General features: G+C 40.0%; 2 protein-coding genes across 2 annotated transcripts in view; one reads left to right on the forward strand and one right to left on the reverse strand.

Moving 5' to 3' along the window:
* Positions 1–7,594: 7,594 nt before the first annotated feature.
* On the reverse strand, positions 7,595–8,689 carry LOC111188187 (uncharacterized). Its single transcript, XM_022666733.2, has 2 exons — positions 8,221–8,689; positions 7,595–8,126 (listed from the first exon to the last, which is right to left on the reverse strand). The coding sequence occupies exons 1-2, from the start codon at positions 8,687–8,689 to the stop codon at positions 7,615–7,617; spliced, it is 981 nt and encodes a 326-aa protein (XP_022522454.2). The 3' UTR covers positions 7,595–7,614.
* A 3,127-nt stretch (positions 8,690–11,816) lies between these two features.
* The window catches only part of LOC111188827 (uncharacterized), a 30,023-nt gene continuing 28,439 nt past the window's right edge, over positions 11,817–13,400 (forward strand). The window contains exon 1 of the mRNA XM_049473958.1: positions 11,817–11,882. The gene's annotated coding sequence lies outside the window, so the exon portion shown is untranslated. The remainder of the gene's footprint in view (positions 11,883–13,400) is intronic.

Consider the following 13,400-nt stretch of genomic DNA (forward strand, 5'->3'; position numbering starts at 1 on the left):
TCCTTTGGAGAAAGAAAGAAATATCCCAGGAGCAGATCACTATAATATCTAACCAGTGAAAGACAGCAGTTTAACACCTTGTAGCTAAATAAAGAACTGTAAAAACACTTATGTAAACACACGTATAAATATATTTTATTTTAAAATTAAAAATCTGAAAATCTGAAAAGCACTGAAAATCTTGTTTTTACCATATTTTGAATATTACATGTTCAACTTAATTGATCAAATTAACAACAGAACTTATTTTCATTTGCTGTAAGCAAATGATTATACAGAATCAAACAGAAATTTGTGAATTAAAGTTGCAAGAAAAAGTATGTGAATCCTTTGGGATTACTTGGATTTCTCCATAAATCAGTCATTATATGTGTTCTGATCTTCAACTAAGTCACAACAATAGACAAACACCGTCTGCTAAAACTAATACCAACAAAACAATCTATAAAATCTATAAAAAAAAATCTTGATGTTCATGTGTGCACAGTAAGACAGACGGTCTACAAATGAAGAAATTTCTAAATATAGTGAGCACTCTTGCAGCTGCATTCTGAACTAGCTGGAGCCTATGAAGTGATTTACATGAACTTCCAGCCCACAACGGATTGCCGTAGTCCAGCCTTAAGGTTATAAATGCATGCACCAGCTTCTCAGCATCTTCCAGAGAGAGTATACTGTGGGATTTTGTTATCATTTCTGAGTGGAAGAATGCAGTTTTAAATATACTGCATGTGTGTAATAAATGAGTCCATGGCCATCAGCCCATGGACTACAATGAAGCTGCAGAGCATGCAATGCTGTTGTTCTCTGCCTCTCCAGTATTGTGATTGGTTAATTTCTTGATTACTCTCAGGTGTCCCTGGAGTATTTATAGTCCCCCAGTTCCCATAGTTTCCTGCTGAGTATTATCTGGTTCTCCAGCTCTGTTACAATGAATTTTTCTGTGCTTATCCTTTTTCTCTGTTTAAAACCTGTATCTTTTCTTCGACTACTCTCTAGCTTGTCCCTTATTGCTCTGCCTTTGTTATCGACCTTCTGCCTTCCTTGACCAATTTCCTTGCCTAGTCCTTCTGTCTTTTTGTTATACTCGGTTGCTGACTCACTGCCTGGCCTCACTATGATTCTGGTATGTCATTTACTTATGCTGCCTGGTTTATTTTGTATATCTTGTACTTTGTAAATAAACCCCTTGATTTGATTCAGCGTGTCTCCGCATTCCCTGGTTCCACTATTCCTTACAGTTTCTCACAGCTTTACCAGGTATAATTAAGTGACCATCTATGTCTACTACAGTATTAGAGCAAGCATTCAGACAGACATACAGACACACAGAGTATGAGTCGAAGACAGCTTTGCCCCCAATCGAGCCACCTGTAGGTTATATATGTACAAGGGCATTTCCCTCAGTGAATCATGCATTCCACAAAAAAGCTCTCAGAAAACCTACACTCAAGAATTGTTGATTTTCATTAAGCTTGAAAGGGTTACAAAAGTATCTCTAAAAGTCTTGATGTTCATGTGTGCACATGACAGACGGTCTACTAATGGAAAAAGGTAAGCACTGTTGCTACTCTCCCTAGACGTGGTTGTCTTGTAAAGATGACTGCAAGAGCACAGCGCAGAATGATCAATGAGGTGAGGAAGAATCCTAGAGTGTCAGCTAAAGACTTACAGAAATCTCTGGCACATGCTGACATTTTGGTTGACAAATCTACAATAAGGAAAACATTAAACAAGAATGGAGTTCATGGGAGGAAACAATTGGAGGAAGCCACAGCACACAATCATCAAATCTTCATGACAACTGTTAAATATGGTGGAGGGGGCATCATGGTTTGTGGCTGCTTTGCTGCTTCAGGACCAGGACGGATTGCCGTCATCAATGGAAAAATGAATTCCCATGTTTACCAAGACATTTTGCAGGAAAACTTCTGTCTGCCAACAGAAGCTCAACAGAGGATGGATGATGCAAAAGGACAACAACCCAAAACAGAAGTAAATCAATCAAATAGCTTAAACAGAAGAAAATACGCCTTCTGGAGAGTCCTGACCTCAACCCAATTGAGATGCTGTGGCATCACTTCAAGAAAGCGATTCACACCAGATATCCCAAGAATATTGCTGAACTAAAACAGTTTTGTGAAGAGGAATGGTCCAAAATTCCTCTTGACCGTTATGCAGTTCTAATCTGCAACTATACAGGAAACGTTTTTTGAGGTTATTGCTGCTAAAGGAGGGTCAACTAGTTATTAAAACAAAAGCTTCACATACTTTTTCTACCCTGCACTGTGAATGTTAACATGTTGTGTTCAATAAAACCAAGCAAACATATCATTTTTGTGTGCTATTTGTTTAAGTGTAGGCTGTGTTTTTCTATTGTTATGACTTAGATGAAGAAAACATTTATTGACCAATTAATGCATAGTATTCCCACAGGGTTAACATACTTTTTCTTGCAACTGTATGTTATAGGAACTAATACAAGCATTAAGTTCAGTTCAATTAAATTTTATTTAATTTGCTTTTTACAGCAAAAGTTGTCACAAAGCAGCTTTACAGAGAAATGGGTCCAAGCCTCTTATTAGCGATCACCACAGTGATGCCAACAGTGGCAATGGTGTGGCGGCAACAGTGGGGAAAAAACTCCCTCATACTAAGAGGAAGAATACTCAGTCAGGAACCCTATCCCCCTCGGGTCGACCCTGAGAGTACAAACAAATAACATCTCAAACACAAATGTACAAAGAGATAATGTGGAGCTTTAACTAATGTAAAAACAGATTATATCCATCCATCCATCCATTGTCCACAGCTTATCCGAAGTTGGGTCATGGGGGTAGCAGTTCTAGCAAGGAGCCCCAAACTTCCTCATCCCGGGCAACATCTTCCAACTCTGACCGGGGGATCCCTAGGCGCTCTCATGCCAGAGTGGAGATATAATATCTTTACCTGGTTCTAGGTCTGCCCTATGGTCTCCGCCTAGCTGGACGTGTCACACTTCCTTAGGGAGGCACCCTGATGGCATCCTCATCAGATGCCCAAAACACCTCAACAGGCTCCTTTCAATGCAAAGAAGCAGCGGTTCTACTCCGAGTCCCTCGTGAATGACAGCTTCAGGATCTCTGCCAGAGCAAAGAGCTGGTCCGTTGTTCCACGACCAAGACGGAATCCGCATTGTTCCTCTTTAATCAGACGTTCGACAATCGCCCTCCTTTCCAGCACCTTGGAGTAGACTTCCCCGGGGAGGCTGAGCAGTGTGATGCCCCTGTAATTGGTTAAAGAGAAGGACCACCACCCCGGTCTAACACTCTTTTGGCACTGTCCCCGACTTCCACGCAATGTTAAAGAGGTGTGTCAACCACGACAGCCCCTCAAGCATTTCTGGAGGTGTCTCATCGATCCCCGGGGCTTTGACACCATGGATTTGTTTGACTACCTTGGTGACCTCGTCCAGGGAAATCAAAAAAGATTCTCCACCATCCTCTGGCCCTGTCTCCATCACAGAAGGTGGGTTAGTGGGGTTCAGGAGTTCCTCAAAGTGCTCTTTCCAACGTCCGATTACCTCCTCAGTTGAGGTCAGCAGTGTCCCACCCTTGCTATATACTGCCTGGATGGTTCCCCACTTCACCCTTCTGAGGTGCCAGATAGTTTTCCAGAAGTGCCTTGTGCCACCTGAAAGTCCTCTTCCATAGCCTTGCCATACTCCTTCCACACCCGCTGTTTTGCCTCTGCCACCGCTGCAGATGCCGCCTGCCAGTACCCCACAACTGCCTCCGGACTCCCAAAAGGACTCCCAAAAGGACACCTTCTTCAGCCGGACGGCTTCCCTGACCACCAGTGTCTACCACGGTGTTCGAGGATTACCGGCCCTTTAGGCACCCAAGACCCTAAGACCACAGCTCACAGCAGCAGCTTCAGCAATGGAAGCTTTGAACATCGACCATTCTGATTCGATGTCCCCAGTCTCCACAGGGATGTTTAAGAAGCTCCTTCAGAGGTGGGAGTTAAAAGTCTCTCGGACAGAGGTCTCCAGACATTTTACCCAGTTTACCTGCACTACTTGTTTGGGCTTGCCAGGTCTATCCGTGGGTTTTCCCTGCCACCTGACCCAACTCACCATCAGATGGTGATCAGTTGACAGCTCTGCTCCTCTCTTGTGTCCAAAACATATGGCCTCAGATCAGATGATACGATCACAAAATGACCTTCAACCTAGGCTGCTCTGGTACCATGTACACTTATGAGCCTCCTTATGTTCAGACATGGTGTTCATTATGAGAAAACCATGACTAGCACAGAAGTCCAACAACAGAACACTACTTGGGTTCAGATCGGGGAGGCCGTTCTTCCCAATCACACCACTCCAGGTATCTCTATTATTGCCCACGTGTAGAACCCAAGTAGAACTATAGGTTCCCCTCCTGGAACTCCATGTAGAACTCCATCTAGGGACTCCAAGAAGGCAGAATGCTTCATATGCACAAACAACAGTCAGATTTTTCCTTCTGAGCTTTAAGCGCAGGGAGGTGACCCTCTTGTCCACTGGGGTAAACTCTTAACACAGCAGCACTCAGTTCAGCCCCTATCCAGGACTACAGATCAAGAGCCCATACTGTGCGTAGTGGTAAGCCCTACAAGGTCCATCCTATAGTGCTCCACCTCTCGCACAAGTACTGGCTCCATCCCCTACAGTGAGGTGACGTTCCATGTTCCCAGATTTAGCCTCTGCCACCCAGATCCGGGTTGCCAAGGCCCCAAGCCCTTACCGCCACCCTTGTAGCAATGCTGCGAATAAAGGGAATGAGGTTGAAAGTAGTTAGTGTGTTAGAGGTGTTAGTGTAATAGTGTGATAGAGGAGGAAAAGAGGAACAGAAGAAAATGAGGTTAGAAGTAGTAAGTGTGTTACAGGTGTTAGTGTAATAGTGGGATGGAGGAGGAAAAGAGGGGGAGCAGGGATTGAGGTTAGAAGTAGTTAGTGTGTTAGAGGTGTTAGTGTAATAGTGGAGGAAAAGACCAAAAAAAGGCCATGTCATGTCAGCCACCCATGTGCAGAATTAAACAAACCTGTTTTTGTGGAAGTGGATGCCAGCAATAGGGGACTTGAAGCTGTACTCTCTCAGGAGCAGGAAGGGGAAGTGCGCCCTATTGCCTTTGCAAGGTTAAGACCCACTAAAAATGTACAACCCCTTGAGCCATTTGCAGACTGCCAAGTTTCACCCAGTAAAGCTTAATCTGAATGCTGATGCCCTTTCTAGGCAATACTTGGAGCATTTTGCTGTGGGGACACGGGTCCCACCCCTTGTGATGGAGTGAGGGAGAAGCAACTAAATGCCCCAGGGAACCAATGTAGGCAAGTGATGGAATTTCCAGGGCATTCTTCCAGTGATCTTGAGGTGCTACAGAGAGCCGACCCAGCAACCTTGGTAAGGTGCTGATCCAACAGTAAGACAGCTTGTTGAGCATGAGGGCATGCTGTTCTGCCTTGCCTATCCCCGAGGGAGGGGATCGGATTACATTACTTCCAGTGTTTGCAGAAAGAGGTTCTTCATAGTGTCCATGGCGACCCCGGCCCCCAGGGCACAGAGTGAACTGCGGGATCAGTGTTTTTTGCCAAATGGCCCAGGACATAGTCATAATCTTAGAGCCTGCCAGTGATCGGTAAGAGAATGTGCTAATTTTAAAAGGCATTTTGAGTATACTCATGCTATTACCACTAAAGATCAGAAGGCATGTACAGTAATAGTTACACCGTTTTGGCCCCCCAGTCTTTAAAAGCCTACTGATTAAACAACTGTGCAAAGTATACATGACTCAGACTACCTCATATTGGCCAAGGCAATGGACAGTGAAAACAGCTTAACCATACTTTGCATGAGGATGCTGGGTTTGAGGAAGGCCAGTTAGTCTATGTGAGAAACCATGTCCCTTGGAGAAATAAAATACAGCACTATTGGAAACCCAGTATCCATCGTGTAGTTTAGAGGCTCCTGTGTTTTCTGTGACTCCAGCTTATGAAGAAGGACCAGACCATCAGGTACACCCAGTGTTGGGCATGTTACTTTGAAAAAGTAATTATAGTTACTAGTTACTTCTTCAAACTATTGTGTTACTTTTGTGTTACTCGCCCCCGTAACCCCCACCCTAACCCTGTAACACCCGCCACTATGCATGTGCTCTAAACACCCTCCCTCCTATTTTCTCTGATTGGCTGAAAACGTGATCTTACTATACCTAAGCCAATCATTGCTTAGGCGTTTATCTCATCCACCTCTCCCTTGTGACTCACACACACAAAGCACACACTCTCACACACACACACACTTGTGCCTTTTTCTTTATGTGCAAAGTAAAAAAAAAAGTTAATTGAGCGGCTAAAGTAACGTGCAGTAATGGGGTGTCAGAAATGGTAACAGCATTATAGTGACAGAGTAATTAGTTAGATTATGCGTTACTGAAAAAAGTAACACCGTTATTCCCATCACTGGGTACACCAAAACAACAACAGCTGGAACTGGAAGAAGTAGCCCAAATGGCACCTACACCAGATTCACCAGGGTTACAAATGACTCTACACATGACACATCTGGAGATTCTATAATCCTCTGGAAGTGCATTAGCCCTTAGAGCCTCACACCCCTGATGAAGCAGAGGCCCTTCCTTTACAGGTTCAGCTAGTTCACCATTCTAAGCTTCACAGACTCTGCAAACACCGAGTTGCTTTTCTCTATTGTTAATTTTTTTTTATTATTGTTAAACTAATGCTGCTGCTTGAGTGATTTCTAACTGTATGTTCTTGACTCAAGTACTTAATGTAAATTTGGGCCCTTATTAATATTCGAACAGGGTGAGTTGCTAGCTAGAAGCACGACAGTATGTAATTTTTATATTTTTATTCATATTTAATATTCAGGCTTGCTGATTTTGAGAAGTTTGGGGACCAATTGGAGTGGAATATATTTTGTGGGTGCTTACTAGTGTGTCATTTGTGCAGTGTAATATAGGGAAGGGTATGCTGTGGTGACACTTTCCTTTAATGAGAATATAATCATGTGTGTATCTGAATATCCCTAGTTGGTTTCCCAACCATCATCTTAATCCTTAACTGACAGTGTTCCCATGTTTTTATTGTAATCATTAAAAACATCAACAAAGTTTACGGTATTTTTCTAAAATGGTGTTTTGATGAATTTCTGTCTCAGAAACCAACGGGGGGTGTAGTCTGCCATTAGTAGTAACAAGGGGACCGAACAAATTGAAACCACCTCCTTTTTTTACCTCAGTACTGGCCCTACATTACCTCACCCCCATCTTTTTACAAAATGCAGGAACAAATGTATATCAATAAATTAAATAAAGTTGAGCAGACATCCACTACCATTTCCTGAGCTCTAGACTGCAGGGGGAGCCCTAACCACTACTAATAAATATATAATACATATTTAAATATTACAAAGCATGGAAATGAAAAGGCAGAATGTAAAATGAGAATGAGGAGCCCAAATTATTTCTTTCACCTTTTATTGTGTTATTTTTTTATTTGTGGAAAAAGAAAGAGAAATGTCAAAGATATGTTAATTTTCATTTTATTTTTGGTTGGATTTGCCTCCCATAGTCTCAGCAGTAATGCTCATCTTCAGGATTGTTGGATGAATTGCAGATCGCTGCCAGTTTTCTGTTGTTCTCCCTCATTGTATTGAGGAGTCTTGGTACATCTTCATCTGAGAGAAGCTGATTCCCCCCAATATCTCCTGCTGCCTTCATCACATCCTCCATCACCTTCATCACCGGCTCCAGATGGATGAATCTGCGAGTCTGACACTCGACCGCACTAACCCTCCCACTCAGAATGCTCAGAATGCGGACGGCTTTTCTCACAGTGCTCTGAAACTCAGCTACAGCAGCTCTCTGCTCCTTTAACTTCTGGATCTTTTTACGGATCTGCTCTATCGCGTCATGTTTCTGACTGATTTTGCTCTTAGTCTGGGAAATCTTGGAGTTGTATTCAGACACTCTACTTCTGTACTGGTTCACTTCAGACTCAGACCGTCTCTCCTCTTCTTCAGCAACTCTTACAGCCTTAGAAGCTTCAGCCAGTTCTACTGCTCCACCAATAACCATGGCAGAACCTGTAAAGAGAAAAAATAGATTGTGTAAAATTTTATTAAAGATTAATAAACCAGTACAAGTTTAGTACATCTTTATGAGTCGTGTGGTTCTTACCAGCGATCCATCCAACAACTGGTATAACGAGCAGTCCTGCTCCCACACCCGTCACAATCTCAGCATTACGTTTTCTCTCTTCCTGTTTCTGAAGTGTGTCTCTTGCTGATCTGAGAAGTGATCTGGCCACCTCCACAGAATGTTCAGACTGTTTCAGTAGTTTATTATTAGACTCCTGCTCTGTTTTCAGGTTGTCTAAGTCCTGTTGTGTAGATCTCTTCTCTCGTTCAAGTTTTCCCTCGTCTTGTGTGAGGATCTCAATGTTTTCATCCAGACTCTTCAGCCCTGAATTTGCTGCCTGTTCTGATTTCTGCAGACTCTGTTCAGTCTCAACAATCTGTTCCCTGATGAAGCTGTAATTTCTAAACTCTCCACTAAAAGAATCTACATCTCCATCAATGAGAGCCTCATAGACTCTGTTGAGGGACCAGAGTCCATCTTTTAAAGGATCCACAACTTTCTTCACCATACTAAAAGTTGAAAAGAAAAAAACAGTGTAAAAGGAGTCAACTGTACAATCAGAAAACAACTAAAAATGGGTCTAATCCAATCAGACATCTAGTATTGATACTGAATTCACTAATCAGGTTTTTGGATAAACAGGGTTGACTCACTCAGTTAGCTGATGCTGGACTATAAACCCACCGTAACTATGGCTTTATTAAAATGTTGATTGTCCTGAGATATTTTGTAATACTATGAAATAAAATAAGCTGAGAAATAAAAGAAGCTCATATACATTATAACCAATGACCAGCCAATATACACTGCTCAAAAAAAGAAAACACTAAAATAACACATTCTGGATCTCAAAGAATGAAATATTCCAGTTGAAAAATCCTTATTCATTACATAATGGAATGCGTTGAGAACAAAATAACAAAAATGATCAATGTAAATCAAAATGATTGGCCCTTGGAGGTCTGGATTTGGAATCATACTCAAAATCAAATTGGAAAATCAAATAACAGACTGACCCATCTTCAGGTTTGCAGCAGCAAACGCGAGGCCACGGGCAGGCCAGTGGCAGGTTTGCAGCAGGACGTGAGGCGGACGTAGACGCAGGTAATATTTATTTACATAGACAATAAACAAACAAAACTAAACTCAAAACAAGATACATTTAGAGACAGGACTACTGGAATTGACATAACAGAAAACAAAGAAACAGCAACCTGACGGCGTGAAACACACACAAGACCAGACAACCACATGCTCAAACACAGGGGCTTAAATACACACAATGGAAAAGGGAAACACCTGGGATCACTGAAGAGGGGCGGAACTACAAATTGAAACAGGTGGGAGCACTAAAGACATGGGCGGAGACAAGGGGAGAGCCATGTGCTCTGAACACATGGCTTTGAATACAAACAAAGGAATGGAAAAAACATGGAGGCTGACAAGGACGTGACAGCCAGTCCATAGCATCAATGCCTTTATCATGCAGGAACTGCTGACACACTTCAGCCAGATGAGGTCTAGCATTGTCATGCTTCAGAAGGGCCCACTGCACCAGCATATGGTGGTCTGAGGATCTCATCCTGGTACCTAATGCCAGTCAGGGTGTGGTTGACTTGGAGTTACATTGTGTTGTTTAAGTGTTCCCTTTATTTTTTTGAGCAGTGTATTTAGTAGAAAATGTCACATTTCACAGTTTACATTCAGTGTATTATGCTCTTCTAATAAGGTGTAAAGCACTATTTCAGCCTCATGATCTATTCTTAATCACAATACCAGCAATAATAATAGTAGATTAAAATCTGTTAAATACTTAAGTTAATTAAATTGTATTAATAATATATATATATATATATATATATATATATATATATATATATATATATATATATATATATATAAAATTGTCAGAATAACTGTCCATATGGGTTTGGGCACATCACTAACAAAAATATAGGATTTTAATGTAAAATATTACATTTCGTGTCATGGGTGCATGTTTGTTTATTTTTCAACTTACTCAGAAGCACAGATCTGGTTCATGTTAATCTGACAGAAATAAGAAAACAAGGTTAATGTTGATTACCTTTGACAAATTCACAGAATGGCAATAGTCTTATTAATTAAACTTTCTCAATCTCAATGATTCATTCAATATTAAAAAGATGACATTTAAAATGTTTCTGTGTCATTCTTTACATGTTTCTTTTGTTGTAGTTTTTGTAGCTTATTAAAATAAATTATTTTTGAATATAAAAGGTGTTGTAAAAAGAAAATGAAAGATGGGTTTACACCCACCCCTCATCCAGGGTACAACTCCCCTACGTGTTCGTTTTGATAGAGAGAGTCGCAGACAGGTGGAGTGAAGTTGAAAGCAAACCAAGTATTTATTACAAAGTACTGAATTCAGGAGAACACACACTTGAAAGACAGTTAACAGCCGTCCCAGTTCTGACCCCCTCTGATCTGACTCCATGTTTTATACCCCAAATGAAGTGAAACCTGCTGATGAGGTGTTGCTAAAATCATCTCATGTTAGTATGCATAATTTCACATGTTAGTAATCTTTTTCATGTGTCTGACCGGACCACTAGTGTTTGGCCTTGACTGTGTTCTTCCAGAATTGGACATTGTGGCATTATCTGTGAGAGTGTGCGTCACCCCCCGCTTTGAGGCAGCTGCAGGTTTCAGGGAGGCACCCACACACAGAGAAGGCCGCTTTGTCTAAGAGCCTCCTCTGTAGCAATTAAGTTCATACAGAGTGTACCAGTCGATGATTGATGGCATGCAATTAGGGTCATGCAGCGACCGAGATACCTTAAGCGTGAGCTACACCAGTCACACAATAGATTTCATATGTTACATGCTAATGTCAATAACACGTGGTTAGTACGCCATATAATAGATCCTATGTGTTAGTAAATGCCTTGTGTATCATGTGGGTTAGTTTGCCATATAATAGTTATGTTAGTTGCATGCCTGATCAAGCAGTGTTTTAACTCTATGTGTAAAGAATATATATTGTGATTATTGGTTAATCTTCTATATAAATGCATATAAAATACAATGTGAGTATTGGTTAATCTTCTATATAAATGCATATAAAATACAAGGTTTCACACAATGATTATGTAATTATAGATGCTAAAGTTAAGTAATCATAATCGAAAGATATTTGTCAACACACCCAAGGTATAATAAACGGTTACTCTTCAAAGGTAAACACTAGGAACGTTATATACATACTCAACACTAAAGGCTCCAGTTACATTACTCTAAATCACTCCCCTGTTTTCCCTGAATGATAATGGTAAAGTCAAAATATCACATATACACACACATCTAATTATTGAGAACTGTATTTTCTAATGTATGACCATTGAATGTAAGACCATTTAAGATGCTGACTATAGACATAGAAGAAAATAACAGTTGTCCTATCAAAGAGTAGTATTTTTGTAAAGATCTTACCTCAATTTAGTGCTTGATCTGTTTTTGGTTCTTCAAGCTCTGCGCAGATGATCAGAACTAATGAAACCAAAAGTGTCTCTTCTTTAAGTATATCAGCCCGGGGGCTGGGCCTTCTCAAGTTATGGGGTATAAATATCTGTCGGGACTCCAACATTCTTTCATTTATCTTTCTGACCAGAAGAGCTGAGAGAACTTCATCCACACCTTCACTGAAGTCCTGAAAGGTTAAGGTAGGGAAGGGTATTATTTCTATTTTGATATATCAATTTTTTAAAACATTGTCATTATTATTATTATTAATTTTATTATTTGACAGGATTACTTTTTTTGCAGCTTATGAAAACAATAGATTGAATAATTACAAATATAATTTAATAGAAGACTACAGAGGTCATTGGGTGGTATGTGCTACATTATCTGGTTAATATGATATGATTAAATGTTTGGATATTTAGCTAAAAAATAATCACCCAAATCACCCTGTCTCTCATTTTATTTCTGTCTCTCATTTAGATTAATGGTAACACTTTATAATACTGTTCCGTAGTTAATAAGTAACTAAGCAGGAACTAAGTAATAGTGCTGCATTAACACCTTAACTACCAGGGATTACTGAGTAATTACTCAGTAGATGGTAATTAACTAATGATCATAGTAGTTCACTATTAACTCCACATTAATTACTTAGACTTACATATCTCGATATGTACTAATTATGTCTCCTTTATAGTAACTATTCATTAATTACTGCTCAAATCAACATAAAATTCTCAGCTAAAAACTATTACATGCCACCTGGGAACTATGAATCTAAATCAGTGTACACAAACAATTATTATTAGTGGTGATATTAAAGGCATATTTGACACCATTTGTAGTAGTGGTAACCTTAATTACCTTATTATCCTCTGTTTCTCCTAAATATTAGCATCACAGAGTAAAATACTACACTGTGTAGTAGTCTGCTTAACCAAAAAAACATTATAATGTAATATTATTACATAGGAAACATTAATAAAATCAGGTGGAAAGTAACAAATTACATTTACTTACTTATTGTAATTGAGTAGATTTTATGAGTAATTTGTCATTTTTAAAGTAGTTTTTAAAATAGGTAATTTTACTTTTACTCAAGTTAATTTTGACGTAATTGGTGAGAGAAATGCCTTATAATGTTCGCTGATTTTAGCACACATAGTTTTGTTCTCCATGGCAGCACAGCTAAACTTTTCCCAGCAGTGTTTATTAAGGACGCTGTGGAAATCAGCTGTGTAGCCTGGGGTCTGTGTGCGCAGCTCGGGGGAACCAGTGTTGTTCGAGTTATGCTACCCATCGATATGTGCTTCTTTACGGAATTGTGCATGCGCACACCAACATTTTTTTGGAAGATTTCATGTTTTTAATTATATTTCTTTAAGTTTTTATTGGAAACATTAAACAATCTGCTTGAATCTTAAACAAACATGTACATAGCAGCATAGCAATGGCAAGTTAAAAAATATTAATGAACTGTAAAACTGTAAAAATACGGTAATAATCACCTATATGACCATAAACTTTTAACAGTAAAGAAAAAAATGGATCATAGAAACCTATACCACTTGTTCGTGAAATGTTTTGGTAACGCTTTCTTTTACAGTACCCTAAGTTCTAGGTATTAACCAGGTAATAGTGAGGTACAAACTCGGAAGTACTAAGTCATTATTTTGGGTAACAAGATGGTAAGTACCAGAAAAGTCTTGCCTAAT

This window comes from Astyanax mexicanus, unplaced genomic scaffold (genome assembly GCF_023375975.1).
Source record: "Astyanax mexicanus isolate ESR-SI-001 unplaced genomic scaffold, AstMex3_surface scaffold_48, whole genome shotgun sequence".
NCBI classification, from domain to species: Eukaryota; Metazoa; Chordata; class Actinopteri; order Characiformes; family Acestrorhamphidae; genus Astyanax; species Astyanax mexicanus.

Bases quoted from the DNA above. Each gene is read 5' to 3' on its own strand.
- LOC111188187 (XM_022666733.2), bottom strand. From the start codon at position 8,689: ATGGTGAAGAAAGTTGTGGATCCTTTAAAAGATGGACTCTGGTCCCTC. The intron at 8,127-8,220 runs GTAAGAACCACA...TTCTCTTTACAG, and splicing joins AGTTGTTGGATGGATCGCTG to GTTCTGCCATGGTTATTGGT.